Below are 26,778 nucleotides of genomic sequence, written 5' to 3' on the forward strand. Positions count from 1 at the left end.
GAACACTTCCTATTTCGGAAAACCTTTACATGCCAACCTCTCACTGGCAGTTTACAGAAATGAAGGAAAACAGAAGTGCTGTTACTTGAACAAGGGCGCCACGTAGTGTTCCACACTGATGGAACACAAAGCAGGCAAAACTCTCCTTAACCTTCACTGGGTAAAGGAAAACAAGGCCATTGTCACACGGAACTGGAGGTCTCCCCATCCTGTGATTTTTGACAAAACAGAAAACAATGTAGTGCTCAGTGTAAGAAAGACAAATGAAATACACCTTCCCCTGGTTCGTGCTGCAGCCTGAACTGTCAACTAGCTAAAAATTACTAAAAGTAAAACAAAGTAGCTGTGAACTCCATTTACATTTGCATCAAGTAATTTTTGTTCAAAGCACAGGCAAAGAACATGACTTGTGGCTAAGTCAAAAGTAGATGACCAGTATGTGGAGGCTACACCTTACAATCAAAACAAACTACTTGTGAGACTAATCACAAATTTCTACCTGTCATCTATTTTCCTGCCAATATCAAACCCTTCCACGGATTTTTTTTCATAGGAGTACACAACAAACTTTGGAAGATACTGCAATACAATGGCACATTACTTCTTCTTACTAGTTATGCAGGAAAAGGGCAGGAGTGGTGGTGTGAACAGAAATGTGACATCAGCAATAATTTCAATCCATTGAATTACAATACTGCACATAAGGGCTCTCATAAGAAACTAGACAATATTGCAAGCAGTGGAAAAAAAGAAGTTAGCCAGAGCAACTGACAATTTTTCCAGTTTTAAAGTTGTATTAGATGTGGAACAAGGAAATTTTCCTTCTTGAGGAAAAGAAACTGCTTTAAAAACTATTTTAACATTCAATTTCAATTATAGTTTCTCCAGGAAGGATTTACATAGCTTTAATTTATAAAACAACATCTACAAAAACCAGACAATCCATTTTGCTCCTAGGCAAGACTTTTCTAGTCTTCTTTTGACAGCATTTTCACATTACTAAAAAGGACAAGAACTTTTATTGAGATATTTACATTCATGTTTTAAAACCCATGTTCATTGTCACATGTAAATGAAACAACCCTCAGTACAGCCATTGTATTACAGAAAGAATCTGCCATTACCCTTAATTTAAAAAGCCATCAATCATGCCTAGGTTGAGTGATTTTTCTTCTATAAACTCACAGTAGACAATAAAGTCCCACAAAACTTTAGCAGTAGATGAGCCTGAGATTCCCAGAATTTTAAGATCAGAGTTCTCTGAAAGAACCTCACACCCACACAATTGGCCTCATGCTTCTTGTCCTTCAGCCTGGGTTGTGATTCATTTCTTTGTGCTCCCCCTTTCCCAATCTGCACATGACTCTTCTAAGGGAGATGATTAAACTCGGGCTCACTCACAGTCAGCTGCTGCTGACAAAGGGATTAATCCCAGCTCCATAGACACCCTTATGGCTAAATCAGATCTCTGAGTAGCCAAAAAGATCACTGACTACAAACAAACGTGTAGCTCCCTGAATATTACCTGTCCATGCAGGCTGTGCTCTGCACTTGGGATGGCAGAGGAAGAGACACAAGCAGACAGCTTTGGTAACTGCAGAGAACCACCTGACCCACACCTACAGGGATTTTAGAGCTGGTCACACCTGTAGAGATGTTGCTGTAAAAGGTGATACCAAGTCACACCTCACTACTCACTATTCTATGCAATACTCCCAACACCTTCCTTCCCAGCCAGCTTAGGCCTAGACGAAAAATATATCTTGAATTGTTACAACTAAAAATCAATACTTTTCAGTAAAAAAAAATGAAATGTGTGGGAACAAGCTGTTCAGAGCCACAAAACACAACTGCAAAGCATTGTAACTGCACAGCATATTAAGGTTTAATTTCAAAAGTGCCATTTCAAGAGTATCCTTCCATACTTGGGCAAACCATGAACAAAAAATGTGAAATGATGTAGTCTCTTTCTAGTCTCTGTACCTAGTTCATGTATTTGGAGAAATCTTATGTTAACTAAAAAAATGGTCTCCAAAACTCTTTCAGAATAGAATTGTTATAGAATTCTTATAGTTCTATCTTCTAGAAATGCCAGCTCAAAGGACTCTGGCTAAACACTAACAGAAGCTGCTTTTCCTGAAGTCAACCTAGCTCCCAATTAACGTTCTGCTCAATTGCACAAATGCCAGAGCAAGTATTTTCACTTCCATTAAAGCATCAGTTGGCATAAATCCATCTTATTCACACGGTCAAGTAATTCAGAAGCCACAAGCAACCAAAGACAGTAAAACAAATCCAAAAACACAGCTAGGTTCTTCCTGGTTTAGGTTTTGGATAAGTTACAATAGATTTTAATGCATTTATATTGCAAACATGTTTTCTCTTTATAATTTAGAAGCACCAAGAGGGATGAGACAGAGCAGCATTTTGAGTGAGGCAAATAGTGGTTTTACTAAAGGACTGAAGTTCCTCAACTCCTGCACTTGTGGTGTAAGTACACTGCTCTTAGAGCAGACAGTGCTTTTTGCATTTTACTTTTATCTATTTAGCTCATGCATCAACCTGCATTTGTGACAATCTTTCACTAAGTTTCATAGTTTGTGTGGTTGGGGGTTTCTTTATGCACAAAACTGTCAGGAGTAGGAAGTTGGCATGTCACACATCAGAACACAGTAAAGTGGACAGATTAATCTGGATCAGCCATATTCTCCTGGTTCCCCCAGTAATATTCACCAAAGGTTTAGGGAACTGACTATCCAAATAACACTTGCAGCACATCTTCTCAGTCTTCTTTTCACCTATAAGCTTCAATCAAGTTAACTAATGTGCTTCAAAAACAGTTTTCACTCCTTATTCAGGCAAAGGTTCCCATTAAAAGTCCCATCTGAAGACAGCTTTTGTAGGACTGCAGTTGACTGTAGGACAATTCCTCCCTAGATTTGAATTCCAGATCTCCCTAAACACTGAGCATGACATGTGTTCTTATTACTGTTATTCTTCAATTACATCTTCAGGAACACATTGAGAAAAAAGTTGTAATAAAAAGTATTCCTTGCAGATTTTTCAACTGTACAATATTTTGTCATGAAATTCTCAAATACTTATTCATACTTGGTTGATTGCTATCAGGAAGGCAACCAGGAATACTATATTTCCACAGACATAGATGGTTAACACAATCTGTTTAAACAGATGACCCTGCAAGAAAAAGGGAAGAAAAGTCATTGAACAGTCAGTCTTTTAATTGGTTTAAACAAAGAATCCTCCCATTTCACAGTAATTAGTTACCAAATTGTGACTTACCTCTGCTTCTGCAGATGTGAGTGACTGCAGTATCTGTACTCTGTCATCCTCTATTAGTTCAACTGTTCATGGGAAGAAAAACAGAAGTCAAGTCTGCCCTTAAGAGGAAGGGGGTTTCATTTTTATACTGCAGAAGTCTTGATCCTGTGACTAAGTTTTACACAGCATCAAATCTGAAAAGGATTTGGGAGTTGCATTTGACATTTCACTATCTGTTACTATCATGTTCACAACACAAATGAAAAATTATTCTGGATCTGACCTACAAAAAGTAAATTCTGAACACTAAAGTCAAAAAACATTCTGTCTCTTTTGCTAGACTGAATAATCAAAACACTGAGTTTTGAGCTCACACCTTTTCCTTTTATATTTTAAGATAACTGGATTCCATTAAGAAGTGTTTTCATTAGCCAACATGAGAACACTCATTGTCCAAACATTTCACGTTAATTTCCCTATTTCTAGGAAAGTAATTACTGCAGTTAAATTTAAATTCACATCTTGTATAATCACTCCTTCTCCACATGACACCTTACACAGACTCTTAAGTAATCACACTTCTTCAATTCTGCAGCTGTCTCATCTCAGCCTTAGACCAGGTCATTCACATGGCAGTCACCTCCTCTCCATGACACCAGCCAGTGAAGATAACAATTTCTAATTAATTTCTACTACCCATCTCTTCCCTAGACATATTGGAGTCAGGATTTCATATTCCTTTACCAGTCAGTCAAAATGGCAAGCATTCAAGCTTGCTCCTGCAATTACAGCAATTTGTCAACAGTTATATCCATATTAAATCTGCATGAATTGATCTGGACTTAACATACCCATCAGAGATCAAAATTACGGCAAAAAATAATAGTCTCAAAAAAATTTACACATTTCAGTCCCCTATGAACTGTGGTTTAAGAAATGAGAAGCTACTATTTAAAATGGCACAACCTCCACTCTTCTAGAACACTTTTGTCTTGAAAACTGTTTTCTTCTGTATTCATTTGTCTACAGAAGATAGGACATTATTACTCAAGAGTTACTCCCTTTCAGCTTCCAAGTAAGGGGCCAAAGACCACTTCCTGAAATTCAATTCACACTGGTTTTATGCTCAGCAGGCAAGGGGACAACAGGCATTTTGCTGGGTTTGTACCTTTACGAATGAGACAGTAGCTGTGGATTTCCAGAAGAACATCAGTACCAACATGCCAAGCTACAAAGCCAATCATTGCATAGGTGTCCCACGGGTCTGGCAGGTCGAGTGCTGGCAGATCCATTCCCAAGAACATAGTCACAACTACCCAGTAAAAACAAGATTAAAAAAAAAAAAAAGTAAGAATATAGTGCCAAAAATGCTTTAGAAATGCTCACAAATGCTTTTGTAAATAGATTTCCCATGAATTATCTAAAACTGCTTGAGGAACAAGGTTAAAGGAGGTGTTAGAGCTGAAAGTTGTTGAGAGTTTTTTGAGAGGGGATAGGGGGTTGTTTTGGGCTTTTTTGATAGTGTGAGCACCAAGACAGGAAGAAAAGGCCAAGATTGTTTTCAACCTGCTTAGTGCCCTATCACATTCCAGCCATAAAAACACTAGCATTTGTGACTACCAACAAGACCAGTCACCACAATATTAGTGCTTAAAGCTGCTGTGGAAGCTTCTCTCTACTATTAAAATTAAACCCAGCTTCTGGATCTATAAGCGAAACTCCTGTCTCCCATTCAATAACATTGAACTATGCTACTGTAAGAACACTATTCTCACACCTTCCAAGACAACAAGAAGCTATGAAAATAAGGACAGGTACTCAATACAGAGGAATTTCAGATTTGTCCATAATTCCTTTGGTTTTCAAGTGACTTTTTCTCTGAGTTGTATCCAATGGCCCCTTAAAATTCACACAAAAGATGGCCAAGAAAAAGGATCTTCAGACATGCCTGGGGTGGATGTACATAGATGTTTTAAATGAACAACAGCCCAGACAAAGGTCAAAGCTCCTTTAAATCAGTTAAATGGGAGTTACAACTATTACTTCTACTCACCAGCTAATATTCTAGCTGTTGTACCAGTACTCCAGTGAAACCAGTTAAACAATTGCCTCCTGTGAAGCAACGAAACACATTTTATTGATAACACAGTTGAGGAAAGGGGATAGAAATCAAAGAATATTTTTGCCTACTTTCAATCTGTAAAGATTTTTCATTGTAAAAAGAATGTTTACAGAAACAGTCACATTTAATTCCTGTGACTATAATTTAATGAGCCAGTTATACCTTGGTGCATGACGAGATGGTCTGAAACCTGCCATAAGTGGTTGAAAGATTGTCAAAGCCATCACAGCACAGCCAAGATAAGGATGAAAACCTGCTTGCTAAACAGAGGACACTTTTCTTAAGTATCATATCTACATAAACAGAGAGAAAAGACACCAAAAATTTGCAAATTTTATTTATTCCTGTACTAGTAAGCTACAACGGAGCAGCACTGGCAGAGACAACAGGACACAATAAGCTGTCCTGCAGGCAGATGGAGATTGTTTGCCTTGGTAGCAGACACACTGGTACGTCTGCTCAGAGCTTGTCCCACCTTTTTGCTATATTGACAAATTCAACCAGCTGAAGAGCAGACTTGCATGACTATAGAAGCCATAGAAGCTCTCCAGCCTCAATCCTGTGTCTCCAGGATAGGCCTATTTTATAACTCATCCCAGCACTGGTCTTCTCTTTCACTCAAAAATGTTTTATTCCATTTCCATTTCCTTCACACTTGTGACCACATTCTCCCACCTTGAATTCAGATATTGTCTAGACTTTCCAACTTTTGATGTTACCTTACATCAAACCAAATACAGGTGAAAGCAATAGGTATTACAGTCTCTATGTAGCTACTGCTCCAGACTAAGCTTATCACTCACTGTTATGTTTAACTTCACAAAAACACTTATTCTCAGCAGGTTTACCACACTAATGTCAGCCATCACGTCCTTACTTCCCTCCCAAGATCATATTTTCAAAGGAAACAGTAAGACCAAAATAGTACATAAAGAAACTGTGAGCAAAGAATTTATTTGGGAGAAAGAGGAAGAAAGGAAACCACCAAAACTTTTCAGCTGTAGTTTAAAGGAGACAAAATTCCTCTTCTATGTTGCTAGAGTTTGAAATCAGCCTACTTAATTCCTTCACAGGAATTTGTTTGGAAGTAGTCAAAATAGCTGGCAGTGGAGTTCCTCATTCACTTAGTCTCACCTTTACACCTCTGAGTTAACAAACAAGACGAAAAGTGCACACTTACGTGACTCCAACCTCCTCGGTACACAAAAGGCAACACAAAAGAAATGCTTGTAAGCATGACTGTGGTCAACATAAGCATACGGTGCACCTAGAAAAGTTGAGTTTGCTTTCAGAAACTCTACAGCTTTCTTAAACACATCATTAAAAGACATTAAGTACATCTACAGTTAAAAGATATTCTTAATCCCCACTTTAGACTTGACCTTTACTAGTAAAGTAGGTGAACTTCTGATTTTTAATTGTTCCACTCTATAAGATTAAAGAAAGATGTAAATCATACCATGTTTCGTCTATTTCTAGGATCGAGTAGGTTCATAACTCTTCTTGCAATAATGCTAGAAAATACAGCTGAAGATACATGATTTTGCCCACCTGAAACCACAATTCCTTTCCAAGTAGGAATGAATGAGACCAGACAGGTTTGAAGAATCGTGCAACAATAACACCGATACTAGCTGTGGTAATCCAAGCAACAAACATTAGTGCTCCTGAAAATAGAAAACAACAAACAACCCAACAAGGTAAATGACAGGTAACTTAAGTGCACACAAATACAACTTCCAAGACTATGCAATAGTTAAGTTCATATTCACATGGTCAGAACTTACCAATGATTAAAAACATATCACCTGGTTCAGGCTACAGCTTCACAGCCTTTATCTTGCTAGGGAACAGAAACATCCACGCAAAAGATAATCATACTTTGCCCACACAACACAACAGGACAGCTCTGGCTACTGCACATTTCACACATGCTAATACACTTTTTACATACTGGTGAGAAAAACCTTTCTATCACCAACTCAGACATCAGAGGATGAAAAATGACATTCCTACAATATGTGTGACAAAGAATGAGTGGCAGTTCTATCATGTTCTATCAGTAGCGTGGGAGAAGAAATTCCCATTAACTTCAGTGACTCCAGAATTTCAGCTGAGTGGTTTCTCATTTCAAATAGAACTAAACCAAAAATGCAACTACAACAATTTGAAATAAAGAGATAAACAAGTCCCAGTTATAAATTTAAGAGCAAAGGCAAGAGCAGGTTCATTTTCCTGGGCAAAAACAATTTTCCAACACTGTTCTTGAAATGAAAAATTAACAACTTCACTCTGCCACCAGAGTATCAGATCTTGCTAACCAAAATAATATACAATGTAAATGCCAGAAAGACAAGAGACTTTGCAAAAACCCTCCAGCCTCAGCAAGCCTAGAACAGGGAGAGAAAACTAGAAACTGCAGCTTACCATGAGCCTTGATAAGGCGTGGGGCCCGGGAACCTCCAATATCCTGAGGAAGACCCGTGACATTGTACAGTCCTTTGGTGACCAGGGGCTGACGACCATGTTTGTATATTAGTCCACCTGAGCAGTGACAAAGTGGTTTATTTCCTGCTAATGAAAGCCACTGCACTTGTAAGTGTGCCCACTCCTCATTCACAAATTCAAGCCCTCTTGTGACCACTGTGCATAATCATGAAAGCTAACACAAAATACAGTAAGAATCCAACATTATCTAAACCATCCTGCACACTTAATGTACAAAATACAACTCATCCAGCTACAGGAAATACCACTACATACACAAGACATGACGAATAATTTCCTTTGATTCTAGTCTCCATTTTAAAAAAAATAAGATGTGGCCAGTTCTCAAGAAACTATCAGTTCCTATGATCAAGTGAGCATACAACACATGAGTAAATTTGTAATAACTTCCACAGGCAAACCCATGATCTAATTCTCGTCTAAGCTGTATCTTACAGAAGGGCCACTAACTGATTTGGAGCTGTTAAAAGAAAAGCAACCATATGTTAGTCATATGGTTTACCTTCACCAACTTCCCCATCGGCCAGAAAGATGTAGTAACTGGTATCCAGATTAAATCTGCCTGTATAAGCAGGGAGATGAATATTCCTCCTGAAAGAACATTGAAGAACACCATCTGCAAGCTTCCATGACACATCTTCAAGGGCATTCTGTAAAACAGGAGATAATTGATACCCAGTGTTTTCAGATTGGCAGAATAACTGCCTTAAAGGTAACCTTGCAAAAGACAAGAGTGTCATTGATGTATAAAGAAAAAATGTGAATGATCCAGGGAAGGGAGATCCCTTCTAAATTGGTATGCAAGAGATATGTCAGTAAGTCAACATAGAAACCTAAGGTTTGAACTCATTATCACTAATTTTTACAGCCCATAACAATGTTTAACCCAGGACATAGCAGTTGCAGCTGCAGTTCTAGCAAAGGGACAGACTATTAATAAGGACAAAGTTTCTAAATAGACTAAACTCTCATCCTGTGACTATCTTTACAAATTAAATTTAGAATTCCAAAGTTACCATTTACCAGAAATAGGAGCCCAGCCAATCTCACTTTAGAGAATTATGGATCCACCTCAGTATTTACACCTGCTGTGCAAAACAGAAGCACAAAGCAGCAGCATACCTTACTTCAAAGCTACATCTGTGAAAGTGTCTGAGTTGTTTTGAAACATACCTCTGAATCCAGGAGAGGATGACTTCGCTCCTTCAGGCGGGCAGTGCTCACATGAACACGGTGATCTTCGTTAACACACAGATAAGCATCATCACCACCCTGCAGAGTTCAAGAGAAAAATATCTATAGCCCAATAAAAAACACCACAGTCTCCAAAAGGTCTTTGATTTAATATAAGCAGCAAGACCTGAGAGATTTCTGTAGTTATCAAGCTGTTATTTCCCATTTTTCAAACACATTAGTATTATTACTGAGGGACCACATTAAATCAAAGAGATGACACATAGAAACAAGCATTATGATTCACTCTCCCCTCCCAGAGTAACAACCACATAATCAGAAGTTTCTTTAATTATTTAGAATTTACTAAATTAACTAGACAAGACAGAGATGGATGTTGGAGCTATTTAAAAATCCACTTCAGTTACAAGATTTTTTCCTCCACAGCTGTAAATAAAGCGCTGTTAAGAACCAAGTGTTCCTGCACTAGGGATATGAATATAAACAGCACTTCTTTGTGCAACACGTAGCTTATAGATTATGCATTGTCAACAGCATCATCCCTTTAGCATAAATCAGAAAGAAGTATCATTCAACATTTTAAGACTGCTTGTATAGGAGTAACTTTCAAGGATCAAATGCAAATAGTTCTCAGAATAACAACTCAGCTTCTGAGAGATAAGATTTTTTGGATGGGTAAATAGAGATTGATTCAACCAGCAATTTCAGTCAGACAGGCTGAATTCTGCCATAAGAGATATCCATAAGGAAATTCTACTGCAGTTATTCAGTCCTGAGCTAAAAGTGAATAACCACCTATAAGAAACAACCTGTGTTTTAGCACTATGGGAGAGTCACATTTTGTGTGACATCTACCAGTATTTCCATTTTCCAAATGCATTTCCATTCAAACTTTACTAACATCACAAAAGCAACTATGGAAAATAGAACACAACACTCACCATCCACTGGTCATGGGAAAATGCAAATGCTAAATATCCTTCACTTGGACCACTCATTTCAATAAAAACTGAACTCTCCTCTTGTTGGAAGGATAGAAAAAAACAGGAAGCACTTCCAGGATCACAGTTTGTAGGGTTCCTAATGCAGAACTTCTTAATTCCACAACTCAATGCACTAAACTGAACAATTAAGCAAACAAATTGTGAGCAATGAGAGTTTCCATTCTCTTCCTCCTTTCTAGCCAAGGTAAAAAAATAAAATACAAGGAACAATATCATCTACGTCTACACACCAATCTCTTAAACCATGTCTACAACTATCCTAGGACTACAAAGCAAAATGATGGTGAATTCAAAGCTAAATTTGAGTTGAATTTTCATTTTAAAGACATCACAATAGAATAACTTTGAAAAGTCAGCAGGAACTTCCAAAAAAAACTTCCTCTGGTTTAATATTTGGAGAGGTAATATCAACTTTAAGATGAGAAAGAAAATAAGGGTATTACAGCTTTATGCTTGCTTTCTAAAATACAAACTCCACTGATACACATTGAGAAAATACATTGATTATACATCAGTTATCCTGAATCAAATAGCAGCACTTGCTTAGTCCATTCAAGACTCAGTAACAGAAATCAGTAACACAGATGCAGCCAGAGAAGAAAGCTTCTGAGCCTGCAGATGCTAAATAGGAAGTTATTAGTCAGGACCAGATTAAGTCTTTTCCCACCTCTCATGACAAGCATGCACAATATTTTCTGATCATGAATTTCTAAATGTTCTGTTAATCTTCTGACCTTTGTGCAGCATGAGAACATTTGACTGCAAAGTTCAGGCAACTCAACTAAGGGTAGCTGTCATGTTCTTAGCCTTAGATATCAAAGTTACTCATCCATCATCTCTCCTTTTCTGTTAATAGGCTGTATCAATGTCATCTCATTAAATTCCACTCATTACAAGCATTAAAGATAGCCTGATTCAGCTTTATCATTACTTACTGGCTTTGATATGTAGGAAACTGGCTGTGAAGTTGACATAGCCTCTGATGTTGCATGCAAAGGTGGTGTTGGGGACAGCACATCAGGCTGAGAAACAATGGGACCTGGAATCTTTACCCAGAAAATCCTGTATTTCTTCACAACTGTGGCTCTTAAAAAACACAACATACAGAGTCATTACTGTATGTATTTATAGTTGGCTGCTACCTTAAAAGGAGAAGAATCTATAGTTCACACAAATTATTTTTAAAACCATCATCATCCTTATGGAGACCTCTATCATTTTAGGGATTGAGGTAGGAAAATATCTTAAATCTCAGTAGAAAAAGAATTTTAAAACATAATACCACATGCTACAGTGAATACAAAAAACATTCATGCCTATGGCATAGATTAGAACTTCAGAGAAGAGTTGCATTGCTTTTATGCTGTAGTTCCCAAAAAGCTAATAATGTAACAGGAAAGACTAAAGAAACTAGTCTCCAAATCCCCTTATACCTTCCCTGGGGAAGAAGAAAAAAAAAAAAAAAAAAAAAAGCCCAGTCACCTTCAAGCTCTTCCTAAAAAAACAAGTGTCTGCATTAACACAGACTCTGCAGCAAGCAAGAGGTGTTGGCTTTTCAGGCCATTGGACCAAGGACTTTTCAGTTGCTAGACAACATTTGACACAGACAATGGTACAGATTTAGCTTGTTTGTATTATAATAAATTAGAATTGATACTAGGTTTACTTACAGAAACTGAACATGTTTTGGAGCATCTCCAGGAGCAATCCAATAAACTTTTATATCTTCCTTTTTTGATTTACTTGTGTGACTGACAGCTGAATTCTGAAAACACACACATATCAAGAGTTACACAGTGGATACTCATTTTGTTATTTAACACAGTCAGCAGAGGCTGCAACTAAATCCTACACAGACACTGCACTGTTACACTACACAACCCCAGTGCAACTGGCTTTCCCCAGTCAGTCATGATCAGTTCAGGTGAGCTGTAGCACTGCAACCAACTTCAAGACTAAAAGGAATGATTTTCAATCCAGAAGACTCCAGCAATGAGGTAGAGGTCCCTGCAGCATTTATTTAGAAATAATGAGGTTTTCTTAATAAGGAAGTGCTCCACTTTTTGACAATAAGATGAAGAATGCAATATGGCTCCTCCTTTTAATATTAGGAATACACGATGTTCATTGTGTAAAATTTATGTTACAAATGCTGCATCTTCCTGCAGCAGTCAACAGCCTCTTGTCACCAGGGTAGTTTAAACAGCTCATAGAAATAGTCCAGAGCTACAGTGAGTCATGTCTCTATTCTCCAAGTTGGACCAATTTCCCCAGAGACTCACTGAACTCAAACAAGATTACATGGATTAGCTCTGTCCTATTCCAGGCATGTTCTGGTACAAACCCCTGTGTGCCCAATGAATGATTTTAAGGCACTGGACTCTACCTTGGTACGACCACATGTCAGCAGCTGAGAACGTCTCCGGTCAGCTAACACAAAAGAACCAACTGCAGCGCTGTCCAGGTGTTCTGCATCCCGGGCCTGTATGAAAAAGCCTTCAAAATCTGGTCCAGACAGGTGAACTAAAGCAAGAAAAAAAATAAAAGGAAGTTAAACTCTATTCCAGAGGAAGAAGGAAATACTTCAACAATGACTACTAGATGTTCATTTTACAAGTACTGAATGATGGTTAATGGATTACCTAAACAAGATTCAACTGCTTAGATAAATCCAGTATAGAAAACTGAGGAAAAACATACTATAATACAAAGAAACAATAAACTAAACTCTTCAGCTGTAACTGAAACAATACCTTCTATGCTGTCCCCTGGTTTAAATTCAGTCCCATTCACTGTAATGGTGTGCTCAGGTGACAGCTGAGGAGAGCCACCATGACAGGGTACCATGCTAGTACAGGCTCCTCTTACTTTTCCGTTTGGATAGCCAGCCACAGGTGCACAGAAGCATACAAACATCCAAACAGCAACAGCAATACCAGGCAGTTCCATCTGTATAAAATAAAATTTACAAGCAATTAAACACAATAAATATTTACATTGCAGGTCAACACTCCTCTTCAGAAATCAGTTGAATGGTAGAATACAAAATCATGTTTAAAAAAAAGCATTCAAAAGAAGACACCACTCCCAGCTGCTGAATAACTTCTGCTTCTGATAACTGCCAGGCATTGTTAGAAAGTTCAGATAACCTGTAGATGGCCTGAAATAGGGTATCAATGGATCCCTCCATCCAATAGGTTGATTATTTCCCTCCATACATTTTTACAGCACTTCTAAAATATCTTTTGCCAATCCTTCTCCTGTTCACTCTCAAAAAATAAAAAAATTCAAGTTCCTTAAACATCTGCACAGGACAGATGGATCATAAACAGGCTTCACAGATATATAAAGGTCGACAGTATTGAGGAACTACATAGCTAGTATCAAGCCCACTTTTATTAATCATAGCTTCAAATTTTGCATCATTACAGACTGCCTTTCATTTCCATAACCCATGCCTCTTTCTTCACATATGACAAATAATTCCCCAGTTACAAGTTCTTCTTTCTGCAGGGAAACTGAAGTTGCCAAGTGTCAGAAATAAATTTTATGCATTCAAGAGTGAGAATTTAGTATGAAAATTTAGACAAAAAAATATGTATGTTTGTTGCAGACAAGCACAAGAGTTCTCCTTCGCACTCTGCCTTTTGGATATTGGGCCTCTAGACAATTAGTCAAACAATGGATTGCTTGTCATGGGAGCAGCATGCATGAAAGACATGGGACAGTAGGACCCCAGATCCTAAACAGTTATATGAACCTCTAACCTCAGCTTTCATCACACAATGTTTTGCCCCACCACATTATTGTCCTCATAAAAGCTGTGACAATTTTTTGCTGCTCAGTAGCATGCAGGGATTATAGCTGTGCTGTGGTTTACACAACACCTTAGCCAACAAACAAAGTGTTCCCACATCCAAAAGGCCAGGAGAACAGAGATAAACTTCCTTTCAATCCTTAGGCACAAGAAGTGAGTTATCAGCTCTGGTGGAACACAGACCAGGCAGCCTTCTGGAAGGGCCATGCCCATTTTGCAGCAAGTGATAAGAAGTATCAGGTTAAGAAGTTCCCTGACAGTATGGATGGATATGAAGATAAGAAACTCACAGAGCCATTTCAGACTGAACTCTTGATACCTAAAAAGCAGCCAAATGAAGACAAGGCACATCATTAGTCTTACACAATAGGAGTCATCAACATGAACTCTTTCAAATTTCTCATACATGCAAATCCACAATTTCTAAGGCACTGCTGTACTTGTACTTCAACATATAGGTTCCTCAGTGACTTTACACCACTAAACAGAAGAAAATCAGATGAAAAAGAGTGTGTTGAACAGCTAGGTTTCAAGAACTAGAAAATAAAAACCCAACACTCAACTCCTCCCAAATATTCAAGATAACATTATGATCATATCTAACTTCTAGTTAAAAGTATTTCCTTCTAGTCCCAACACTTGTTCAAACTGCCAAAAGTTTACATCTAATTGATTTTATACCTAAGTTAAAGACACTTATAGAAAACTAAAGACTTAAGTTCAGTACAGTTATATGTACCAGAGAAATTTTCAAGAGAAGAGATAAGGTTGCATATCACAGAGACAAGAATAGGGTAATATCCTGCTTTAAGTAGCAGAGGATGTGGTAGGGATGTAAAATGAAACAAGAAATATTCTTGTCAGATTCAACTGACTCAAAAGCAGGCAGAAAAAAAAATTAAGTAGAGATTAATAGAATAAAAAAAATAAAGAACAAAATCTGAAAAATATTTAGATAAATGGAGAGCAGCAAGGTCCTTCCTGCGTTGAAAACAACTCCTACAGTCCCTGCAGGGATCAACAGCTAAGAAAGCCCTGGTAGCCTGATAGCTCATGAGCACAATGCTCACACTCCAACTCAGGATCTCTTCATAGAATTTATCTTCTTTCATCTGTTTAACTTCATTAGCTGCATAGTGTGAAATATATGAAACTAATGTCAGAGAGGAAGAAGAGATGAGACAACAGACAAGGCAATCATACTGTCAGCTCAATGGTATAAGAACTATAATTAACAGAAATTTCTCTTGACCATCAGACAAGAGGGTGAACAGAAAAGGAAAGAGCCACCTGAAGGGGAATAACCTGTATTAATACACATGGTTTATGACACATTCCTTTAGAAATAAACCCCTACAAAGGGAAAGAGTTTTGTGGTTGAAGAGTCACCCTCCCTCTGAATTTATAAAAAGAGCTTGGGTTGGCCTCTTCTGCTTAATCAAAGGTCATCATGTCATGACAGCTGGATTGAGCAAGGACAGAAAACATTCAAAATAATTCATTACTTTAAAAATACGCACACCCCTCCATATACACAAAACAACAAAACATACACACCTCAGCATCTTGTTCTTTCTAGGAAGGAGAAATTCAAGAGCATATGTGTTACAAAATTATTTTTTGTAACAGTTTGCATGTAGGTACTTACCTTACAGCCAGTCCTTCTGTAACAGTGACAAAGTCTGAGTAAAACTGCCATTGACTCTCTACTTGTAGTAAAACAACTTATATTACTTTGTAATCTCTTCTATTTTGCATCTAACTGTATTAACCTTTTCTGTATCCAGGAAGCTTGTCTGAAAAAAGAAACAGTAAACACACAGAAAAAGTAAAGTTTATAAGAGCATCTTTACTTCAGGCATATATTTTATACAGCTTCCCCACACTTCAGCTGAAATGCATGGAGCTATAATGAAACACTGACCCTGCAGCTTCCTTTACTTTGTCAGACACTTCCCCAGACCTCAAAGAGTTTCATACTAAGTAACTTCTTAATTATCTTCTGGTGCAGTTAAGGGCGTGCAGGCAGGGAGGGTGGGAAGCTACAACCAGCTTTTGATACCTTCTATTCCAAGTATTAGTTGACACAAAGTTGCAGCATGATTTTAACGCTCATTGTGCATTTACTCGCTAGCAAAGAGAGGCTTTATTTTAGAAGAACAAACAATTTTTAAAATATGCTAACTTTATTCTTGGTGAGATATATGGAAAAAAGACAAACAAGAGGCAAGGATTTTTGCCCTGATCACTTGTTTGCTTTAACAATTTTACTTGGGCAGCTGCTCTGCAGAGAATCTTCAAGGCCCACCCCAACCTTGCAAACTTTAATCTATATGAAGAACTCAGAGTTGGAGATTGATCTAAAAAGACGTAGTTTGTTATCCCAACAAGTACCTTTAACTATAGCACGAACACATTTACTGTCACACTTCTCATAGAGCCATCTCCTATGCACGTTAACAAAGAAGCAAAGTAAGAAACTAATATTCACATAACAGGAAGCAATAAAGATACCAGAGGAACGTGGTTGGCACGGCTTCCAGATGAAACATGCCATAGCTTACCTTTACTCATTAAGGCACACAGGTTTAGGAGTTTTCTCTAAATTCAGAAATCTTGCATGAAAGGCAGCAGCTACAAGATGCTTCAAAAACGCCACCAGATTTTGCTTGGCTTCATACCTGCTGGAGATATTCTATTAAACATATACACTTTCCAAAAAGCTTGCAGTATCCACTTTGAACACTCACTGGCATCACTGTAACCAAAGCACTATTACAAAGGCTACGGCAGCTCCTCAGCCCCACTCTCCTCTCTGGCACCGCTGCGGTGGAGAAGGGTGACGGGGAAGGTCTGCCCGGCCCGGGCAGCCCCTCCGGCCGCTCCAACCTCCCCCGCGGCCGCGGCGCTGTTCTGGCAGCGGGGGCGGAGGGCCCGGCCCGGGCGGGGCGGGACTCGGAGCCGCGAACGCTCCTGTGCCCGCCCCAGGTGCTGCCCGCCCCGAACCCCCGAACCGCGGCCTGGGGAGGCCCACGGGCACCGAATTTCTATGCAGCCTCCCAGCGCTGCAGGTCTGCACGGCCGTCCTGGGTTAAGAACCAGAGTTTTACTGAGACATCGGCCTTGTCAAAGCTTACAGAGCTCATTAGCGCTGCTGTTCGCGGGCCGAAAAGTGGTCACATATACAGGCTTGCAAAATCAGGCCTTTCTTATCAAGAAAGCAAATACTGGCTGTAACTGGAGCTTTGCTGACAGAAACTGCAATTGCTTGCACAGGCTTCTCTGACTTCTGTATTGTTTAAATCCAAGTTCTCCATTGCTCACAAAGTGGCACAAAAAGAAAATTACTTAAAAATCGAAGGGGACTTTTGCCCTTCCACAGCATAGAAATATTGTGTTCGTGTTAAAAAGAACCTTTACTGGAGAGCTGTAGTGATTCAGATGCATATTAGTAGGTCTGAGCAGTTCTAGAGATCTTAGTACTATTAATTAACTATCTACTAAAATAAAACAGACTAGGAAATGCTCTGTTAGTGTTCACTCTTTTCTCAGTTTCTATAAAAGCAGCACTAATCTTTAGAGGTACCCTGTGATAACATACTAAAAATATATTTAATGTGTAAAACAATAAGGGATTACTTTGCCTAATCAGAAGAATTATTTCACTGTTACACTTGTATTGTGTTGCTCATGCAAGTCACTGGGAAGCTGAGATCTCACTCCATGTTCAGTAACTGAAGAAACAATGCATAAGCAATAGTCTGAAGTGAAATATAGCTGGGGGGAAAAAAAGAATTTTGTTTACAACTACATTTATAAAGTTTCCATATATGACAGTGTTTGATAAAATTGCAGGCCCAAGTACGTACATTGCTTGTGTGCATGTGCTTGTGTGTTTTTAACTAATACAGATACATTATTAGCAAGACAATAACATAAATATATTTACAGTAACAAAAACAGTGACCAGAGGGACCAGTGTTCCTGACAATATTTAGGTTCATAACTTTCACAGAGTATAGTGGAATTAATATACAAATATTTTAAGATATATATTTAAGGTCTTGGCTCACAGACAGGACGGGGTATATATGTCTGAAACATTATAATATATATAAGTATATATGGAAGTAATTTCCTCATTAAGACTCATGAGGAGGGATGAAAATGTAAATATAGTTGTGTTGGAAATGGTAATCAGGGTTTAAGAAGAAAAAAACTCTTTTCTGTGAAAAGGGAGGGAATACTGTTTTGCTTATCAGTCTCTTATCATTTCTTATTTCAAAAGATGTTAGCTATTGCTAAAGAGCTATAAAGCAAGAAAACCAAGAAAACACCAAGAGAACCAATGAGGGGAAAAATCAAGTCCGTAACTACTGAGTATAAGTCCCCATACAACTGCATGGGTGATCATCAATCCATCTGGAAGGGCTCTTTTCAAACATACCAGTCTCCTTAAAAAGACAATAAAATCAATAGTTCTGCAGCCTTAATGAAAATTTTCTATGAAAGGGTATTGCATGCTAATTTGTTAAGTGTCATATCCAGTATAAAGTAAATAGAATGCATTAGGGTATATGAACTATAAAAAGTTCACAGTTGCATCTTCTTTGTAAGGTGTAGTGCAACTGTTGTTAGTGTGTTCATAACAATTCTGTATTTATTACAAAGCAGATCTTCTAGCTTAAGTAAATGAGATAGAGACACAGAGGGCTGGGGGGTGGATTTGAATCTCCCTGCAAGCCTGAAGACAGATAAAGCTGTGTAACCTCCTATTGACCTGTGTCAGAGGATGAGGACGTCGAGTGGCAAACGAATGACACAACATCTAACATGAAAAGAAGCTGATGAGTTTTTTTGCATGGTTTATCATAGGCACTTAAGGAAGTAAGTGAAAGCTTATAATTTTGAAAGCAGTGGGAATTTCGTAGAGGAGACTTCATTCCAAGGATATAAAGGGAAATTTCTCTTGCTTAAGAACCGAGAAAGCAATTAAGTAAATATATATAATTTTGGAAATCAACTATTGTGCAGTCTATGGTTTATACTGATAGCTATTTATTTTTCAAGCCAAAGCTATATGGAGAACAATAAGCCATTGAAGAGAACCCATGTTACTATGTGATCCCTTCTAATCAATTTTCCTTTTAGGTATTAAGCTAACTATTCAGCAAAACTGTGTCATTTTAATTCAGACCTTGCTCAAGTTTCATATATGTCCATTGAGCTCTATGTTACTGGCAAGGTTATCACCATAAAACGTCACTGGAGTTCAAACTGAGTGATGTGCAAAAAGGCTGCATCCCTACCAGATTGTTTTGATGATGGATAACTGGATCAAAAAAAATTTTGTTACTAGTGTTGCCTATTTTGAAACGCTGAAATGTGTTTGGAAAAGTGCATTTGGATTTGGCTAAATACATGCTGGATACGAGACTTTCTCTGAAGATAACAGTCCTGGCACCAATATATACTCACCTCTCTCTTGCATAAACTACACATACAAGACTATGCATTTCAAGATTTTTCAAGCTTTCAGCATTTTTCAAGCTTTTCAGCATTATTGTCTTAGTTAAAGATATATTAGTGAATTAATAAAAATATTGTTATCTTAGATATGAAGAATTCTTCCTACCAAACAAATTCGTATATGGTGGGGGGAGGTCGTCACAAGGAGACGGGAATGTTAAGTCATTGGAACAATCCTTACCATCTTAAAGGAAATAAATGATGATAAAGTCACAGTGTAGGATGAGATATTTTTCTCCATAATTAATAATTTCTTTTCCCTTGAGCTTTGGCAGTGTTTCATACTTACCTGTTTTACCAACTTAGTGTTAATTCACAAATTAGATTAAAGTATTCGCCTTGTTCAGAAATTTCCTTCTACTGTATGCATTTTTTGGTTCTTTATTAATCACATTAATTTTTTAATTTTATATGTCACACATAAAATTCAGACTTGGAACCGTATTTATACAAATATACTCGTTTACCTAGAGGTAAAACGCATTTTACAGTTTTCAGTCAATGACTGTACCAAGCCACCTGGTGGCAGTAGCCGATCAGTCAAGTAAGGTTTGCCAGTCACTGCACAGGAACCTGCTTTGGTTTTGCATCTCTATTCTGACACAAGAGCTGAAGGCCCTGCCTCACAGCTTTCTACCAAAATATGTAGCCACTTTGACTTAAATATATATATATTTTTAAGTACTTTCTTGCTTATCTGAATTGAAATATTTAAGATTGGCTCCCTGATATCAATTTGAGACAGGTCTGTATAGGTGTTATGACAACATGACACACAACCTGTCACTTTTCTGAGACTCTCCACTCATGCTGTGCCCAACACACAAATTGATAAAGGACTTCAGTAAAATCATTTCACCCCGTTCAAGTGATGTGGGTCAGTGCTTTATCTGATGCAAGTTTCATCAAGTTTTATCTGATAAAAGTACTGCATTCTTAACTTTATTGAGTTTTCTGTATTTTCTGACCATTGCCGTGAGGATTTTTAAAATTATTAATTTTATTATATCAGCAAGATGTAATAAGTTTTTATTGTTCTGTTTTACAAGGGGAAAACAGCTTGCTGGCAAAGGCATTGACCTGTAAGTGCTTCAGTGTAAGGCACTTTAGACCTGATTACAGAATTCATAATGTCAAGCTAAGATTAACTGAAATCTTGTACAACGTTCACACTATCAATTTCTTTGCCAGCCAATCTCAGTTCCACCTTTGCCCTCCAGCCTTTTTTCCTCTGCCCTTTCACTTGGATTAGGAACTAATTTTCCTAACCTTTTTCATCTCATTTCCGGAATCCTTCACAGGCAACCCATTTCCATTTCTTCAGCTTTTCTCAGGAGCTCCTAATTTGACTCCTTCACGGCTTTAAATGCATTCTTTGTTCAGACCCAGCATGCCTGTGGGTTTTGCAGTTGCTCTGGGTTGAAGCACAGGCAGTCCTGCAGGAGGGATGATGCACAGCACTGTCAGTTGTAGCAACATTCCAGTCAGTATATGCCCAGTGCCCCTGTGGGGGAGCCATGTGGTGATGTTTGAGTACAGTACTCTCCTTGGGAAGGGCTGCAGAGATTTTAGCTCTTACTTTAGCAAGTCTCACCTAAAGGTTTGCAGAAACTTTCAAAAGCTAATAAGCTGGTCAGATCATAACAAGGCTGGTAAAAGGCATATCCAGCATTGTGAGCTGTGAAAAGAATAAGGGAGAGAAGATTGTTTCCTACCAGTTTTCAAGTCCTGTAAGCAGTGATTCTCGAATAATGAGCAGAGGGCAATATCAAGCAAAGTGTAAAGGGACCCAGTCCAGATAGGCTATAAAAAGCTGGCTCCTGCACAGTCAGGTTAGTACATGGTCACTTTGGAAGCCAGTACCTCCAAGGATGTTCCAGATTTTCTCAGAAGCAAAATATCAAAGCTGTTCTATTGTATGACACACTAATTCCTCCAGCTGAAATGGAGACCCAGTGCTTTGTGCAGAGGTAGGATACTCAAAACATCTGGACAGCAGCAGCAGTTTGTGCCAAAATACAACAGTAATTCCTAGGTTCTAGGTGTTCACATAGGAACCACTGCCCAGTTATGGACAAACTGCTTCTCATCAGTAATCCTAAACTTAAATTCATGGATAACAAAAAGACCTGATGATATCAATGAGAAAAACACCAAGGACTTTTATTTTCTGGTAGCAGCATTTGGAGATGGTTCAACTGTAAATGTTGTTGTGGTCTGATTGCTGGATAGCAAAAGATTTGCCAGTCTGAATTCCAGCTTTGTAGCACTCTAGTGAAAACCACTCTTATATCATCTTCCTTGTTCTTCCTGCTCATGTTTAATATCTTTAAAAACAAATGCTTGTGGTATTAATACATTAGGTTAAATATTTACCTTCTGCAATATATTACACCATGTTAGCTTGGTCAAATTACCCTGGCTTGAATTCTGCCTGTACTGAAAGATTACAGAGCAGAACTACAGTTCCTAATATTAGTTTTCATATAACTTCATGTAATTATGTCTTTGCTTAAAAATCAGATGTCAAATATACAGAACAGAAAAGCAGAATCAGTTGGTTACCATTTGAACTCAAAGACCGATCTAGTTAAGATTTAAGGATTATTATTTCAATGGACCATGAAAATATTCATGGTATTCTCAGTATAGTTTAATATATCAGGAAGGAACATCATAAAGGAGATGGAGTGTGCAAGAGGCACTCTGAATATTTATTTTTGAGGAGGAAATAGATCTGTTTGATAAGACATTGCTACAGTTCATTTAGGAATAGATCCACTGAAATCTTAAATCTCAGCATATCTCACTAGCGTTCCATGGAACAATTCACAGGAAGAAGTGCTAGTAGTGGTTCAGCACACTGGTATGATACTGGTATGATCTACAACAAAAATTGGCCCAATATATGTGAATCAATTCTACACTTAACTAAGTTGAATAGTACAAGAATATAATTCAGATACTTAGTTTTTCTTGCCAAGTCCCCATGTTTGCAGATTATTAATATCAAATTGATGTGATGCTGTTAGCTAAACCACAGTCAAATGTATCTCAAGCCCTAATGTGAAAAGCTACCTTTAATGTCATTTTATATGGTCCTCTTTAAAGATATTTGCATTGAATTTTACAGTTTTCTATTAAAAATTAAACTCTATTAAAAATTAACTTTCTATGGATGTTAGAGCATTGATTGTTTGAGGCCAAACAGTAAAAGAATGGCCAAACTGGAACTGAAAACAAACCCAAAATGTTAATCTTTGAAAGGTCAAACCAACACTGCCTTCCATGAAAGGCCAGTAAGGACAAACTGAATAGGTTTCAGTGTCCTAGCCTCTCCATCTCATATGATTTCTGACTTAAATAGAAATTTTTATTCCAGCCTAATATTTATTCACTGTCCATTAGGCTATTGCAATCTGTTTGGGCATTTAGAAGGGACTCTTAAAAAAGCTATAGGTGATTATGTGATGTTCTCACTAATGTTTTCACTCAATACTAGATTCTAATGTCCAAGAACATATCAAAATTTCTGCTGAGCATGTAGCTGTCTAAGAAAGCACTTGTTTTCAGTCACTGCATAGCAGAGATCTAACTCAGAAAATACTGCAGTTTAACCAAATTGCAGAGATCCAGTTTTAAAGAAAAGGAACTTTCTTTCAAGCTTGCATTTCTGGTTGAGAAATCCCCATTAGAAAACAAAAGCTAGACAGACAGAAGGCTCAACACCTCTTAAGCTTCTTATTGTTTGAACAATAACACAGTGTTAATTCATTCATTTACAGGGCATGAATGTAGAGCATTGAGAAAAAATGTGCTCACTTAAAATTTTATCAAGTCTCATATTTCCTGTATGCAGGTCAAAGGAATATGCTTTTAATTTTAGTTAGATGTCCATTTAAGTTATCTCTGTGCGAGTTGGCTTTTACTGTTGTTATTGGGAACTATTTTTCTGTTATTAAAAAAAAAAAACTACTGCCACCATGTAAGTGATTTACTTTTTACCTTTTAAAAGTACTTAGAGTACTTTTTGCCCTTTAAAACAGGCATAATCAATATGACATTAGTGAGATGTGACACCTAGTGAGAAGCTTCCCAAAATGTACTGACACCACTATTAGGCTAAGTGTTCTGTAACACTGTGTTGCAAAACAGGAGGCAAGAAAAGAGGACCACTAGGAAGGTGAATGTAAAAAGACTGAAGAATTCCAGTATGAGTACATTTGAAAATGCTGCAAAATTATTTCCTGATGATTAACATTGATATGGCAGGTACTCTTATTTTGAAGCAACTATTGATCCTTTACTGCTGTGATATATCATAATCACACACAGAGAAACTGCAAACTGAAGATAAAATGGCACTGTGAAAACCACCCCTTAGATGCCAGTGTAGCAAATGCTCAGTTGGTGTTGGCTGTGTTCGAGACAAAAGTGCAATGCTCAGAGGTAGCACTTGTGCATTCATGTTTTGCTGGTGTGGATTCCACACAGAGAAAAACTGCTCAATTTACATGTGCTAAATGAACACAAACTCAAAGTCTGTAAGGGATGGGAAGGCATAAGAGATGATGCTGATGGAGAAAGGATTAGAGAAATCTGCTCTGTTCCTGATTACACTTCATCAAGAGACCTACACCATTCATTATCTTTGAAACAGTATTTTTTATATTGAATTAAAGGCCCATGAAATTATACTGTTCCAATTACTAAGTGATTTCACAGTACCTATGAAACTTTTTTGCTGGGTAGTGAATCAAGTCCTTTATTTACACTGTTGACATCAAAGGGTCACAAATGATCGGCATTGGTTTCCTAATTATTTTTATCCAAGACACTAAAAAAAATTGTTTTTCATAAACCTGGGTACATTTCAAAATCTGTCTGAATGCGAAGTATAGAGGAGATGTGCCAGTGCAAACCTAATAAGGGTAGGGTGAGTTTCTGTATAGAGTAAGGAAATCAAAAGAGCCACATTTTAAAACTTAGTAGCAGGAGAGAAATTGCCTTCAATTCTCCCTAACTCCCTTTTGGCCCCAATCTTGCTTCTCACAAAGTATTCAACATGCACTTTAGGATAACTATTTATGCAAAGGACTTGGCTACACAGACATCATTTGCTCTCCCTCTCTTAGAGCTGCTCTCTGTGTAAGCAGCTCATGAAATTTTTAAACCCCAGCCCATTTGCAGTATGTGATAGGAAAATAGAAAGCCTGGAGGAAAAGACACTTGTGCAAGGCTCTGAGGCAGACCAACTGCAGTCACCTCAAGCTACTGAAGCTTGCAGAGGACTCTAGAAAAAAGATGGTCCAGATCTCTTTCAATTATCTCTGTTGGTTTCATTCCTATGACTTCCAAAACTGTTGAAGCTTCTTATATTTCCCACTCCTATGCTGAATCATCTTCTTTTCTGGAACACATCCAATTCAGAGGAAACATCCAGCACACCAGGAGAGCCAGGCTTCTTCTAGGTGCAAGTCTGTCCTGTATATGAATGCAGGCCAGCAAGCTGAGTAAAGAATAAGGGGGCTGGAAAAGACAAGGACAATGGGAGAATTCTACTGGGCACTCAGGAAATAGCCATGTGAAATAACTCAGATTTTAAGTATCACATCCGAACCATATCTGAATGAGCCTTGATGAGGTGAATCTTTAGGGAGCTGCACTCACAAGGGTGCTTTTCCTTTTTTCCCCGTTCTGTCTAGGATCCCTAATATATGTCAAGGGCATACAAGTTGACATATTCACCTACATTAACATGAAAACCTTTCTCAACAATACCAAAAAACACTAACTGTAATGAGGAACAAACAGATTTCTTGAAATTTTCAGAGGGAGGAGCAAGTGAAAGAGAAAACAGAGGAGAAAAGCTACCTAATGTTAAAAAAACTTGAGTTTGAAATAAGTGGAAGTGTTTCCATGAATATCAAGACCTTTAGACTTCTCCTAAATGCACTGAAATTAATTGGATGAACACCCTCCAGTAAAATACACTTAAAAGGGTATGCTGGGATGGCTGGAGGTAAATGGTTAAGCCTAAACTGTTTTGCAGACTCCTTCCAATTCCATAAAATGTACCACCTTTGAGAAAAAGAAAAAAAGAAGAAACAAACTCAGTATAACACCATCACTGTAAATTGAGAAGCACTTTTTTTCTTTAACGTACTTCTAGCCAATAAAAATAGACTGACCTTCCAAAGCTGCACGGCTGACCTTTACACTGGGGTGCAGTTAATGACTTCGGTCGTGAGAGGCCTGGAGCAAATGTCCCAGGTGTTCTGCAATACAAAGCAATGGTAAGGGCTGGCGGTGTCAGCAGTTCGGATAACAGTATGCTGCAAAACAAGGCGGCGTGGGGAGGCGAAGTAGGGGGTGTTCTGGTGTTGGAGATTTTTTTATAAACCATGCTACCTCTTGGTCAAAGACAGATCCACGGAGTTTGTAGTCTTGTCCGCACACTATATATAGCACTTAAACTCTGGCTGACATCATGTTTTTATAGCAGCGCAGCCTATCAGGATGGAGCCGGGCGCCGGCCCTGAGGCGGCGGGGCGGGAGCGCTGAGGGAACTCGGCGGAGCGGCGTTCCCGTCACGGCTGCAGAGGCATCAGCCGGGAGACTCCAGGCAACATTTAAAGCCACCTCGCCCTCAGCGGAGCGCCCGATAAACCGCACAGAGCTCCAGACTGAGGTGCCTGGGCTCCACAGGGACACCTCTCGGTGTCGGGTGTAAAGGCGCTGGTGGGGCTGTGGCTGTAGAGGCTGACAGGACACAGGTACCAGCACGCCGCGCTGTCCGACAGCCCTGCCGGGCTGCAGGGCCCTGGCTAGCGGAGAGATCAGCCCGCTCGCTGCCGCAACAGCGCGGGGAACGGGGGAGAGAATCTGAGGTACCCCTGAGGTACCCCGGGCATATCCCTGAGGTATCCTCTCCCTTCAGGGCGCGCTTCGCGGGGCCGCCAGCGGAGGGGCGGGACCAGGAGCTAAGGAGCGGGCTAGGCTCGGCGGGGCGGGGCCGAGAACGGAAGAACGGGGCCTGGTAGGGCCGGGCAGGGCGGGGCCGGGAACGGAGGGGTGGGACCGACAGGGTGGGACCAAGGCCGGAGGGGCGAGTCCGGGTGGGGCCTAGAGCGGAGGGGCGGGACCTGACGGGAAGAGACCGAGAGTGGAGGGGCGGGGTAGCCCCGGCCCGGCCGCTCCGCAGCGCCGCCGGGGCGGGTCCTGGGCTCTCGCGGGAGCTGCGCCGGCGCCGCCCGTCTCTGAGCGCGGCCGCCGCAGAACCAATAAACTTTGTTAAAAAAAAAAAAAAAAAAGGCAAGAAA

At 39.0% G+C, this 26,778-nt stretch overlaps 1 protein-coding gene across 5 annotated transcripts; it reads right to left on the minus strand.

Annotated features, from left to right (window-relative positions):
• Positions 1-1,867: 1,867 nt before the first annotated feature.
• FRRS1 (ferric chelate reductase 1) lies at positions 1,868-25,885 on the minus strand. Of its 5 annotated transcripts, XM_088170038.1 has the most exons (19): positions 25,868-25,885; positions 25,648-25,734; positions 16,492-16,608; positions 15,576-15,723; positions 12,864-13,059; positions 12,497-12,633; positions 11,781-11,875; positions 11,046-11,196; positions 10,048-10,227; positions 9,086-9,184; positions 8,415-8,562; positions 7,832-7,948; positions 6,956-7,071; positions 6,585-6,671; positions 5,567-5,664; positions 5,336-5,394; positions 4,451-4,594; positions 3,304-3,365; positions 1,868-3,198 (listed from the first exon to the last, which is right to left on the minus strand). In XM_088170038.1, the coding sequence occupies exons 4-19, from the start codon at positions 15,624-15,626 to the stop codon at positions 3,106-3,108; spliced, it is 1,833 nt and encodes a 610-aa protein (XP_088026164.1). In that variant the 5' UTR covers positions 15,627-15,723; positions 16,492-16,608; positions 25,648-25,734; positions 25,868-25,885; the 3' UTR covers positions 1,868-3,105. The 5 variants fall into 5 exon arrangements, with proteins under 5 accessions (XP_088026164.1, XP_088026163.1, XP_088026165.1 ...); XM_088170037.1 differs by lacking the exons at positions 25,648-25,734; positions 25,868-25,885 and adding an exon at positions 16,678-16,809; XM_088170039.1 differs by lacking the exons at positions 16,492-16,608; positions 25,648-25,734; positions 25,868-25,885 and adding an exon at positions 15,852-15,943.
• Positions 25,886-26,778: the final 893 nt, after the last annotated feature.

Source organism: Sturnus vulgaris, chromosome 9 (genome assembly GCF_052056855.1).
Source record: "Sturnus vulgaris isolate bStuVul1 chromosome 9, bStuVul1.hap1, whole genome shotgun sequence".
Lineage (NCBI taxonomy): Eukaryota > Metazoa > Chordata > Aves > Passeriformes > Sturnidae > Sturnus > Sturnus vulgaris.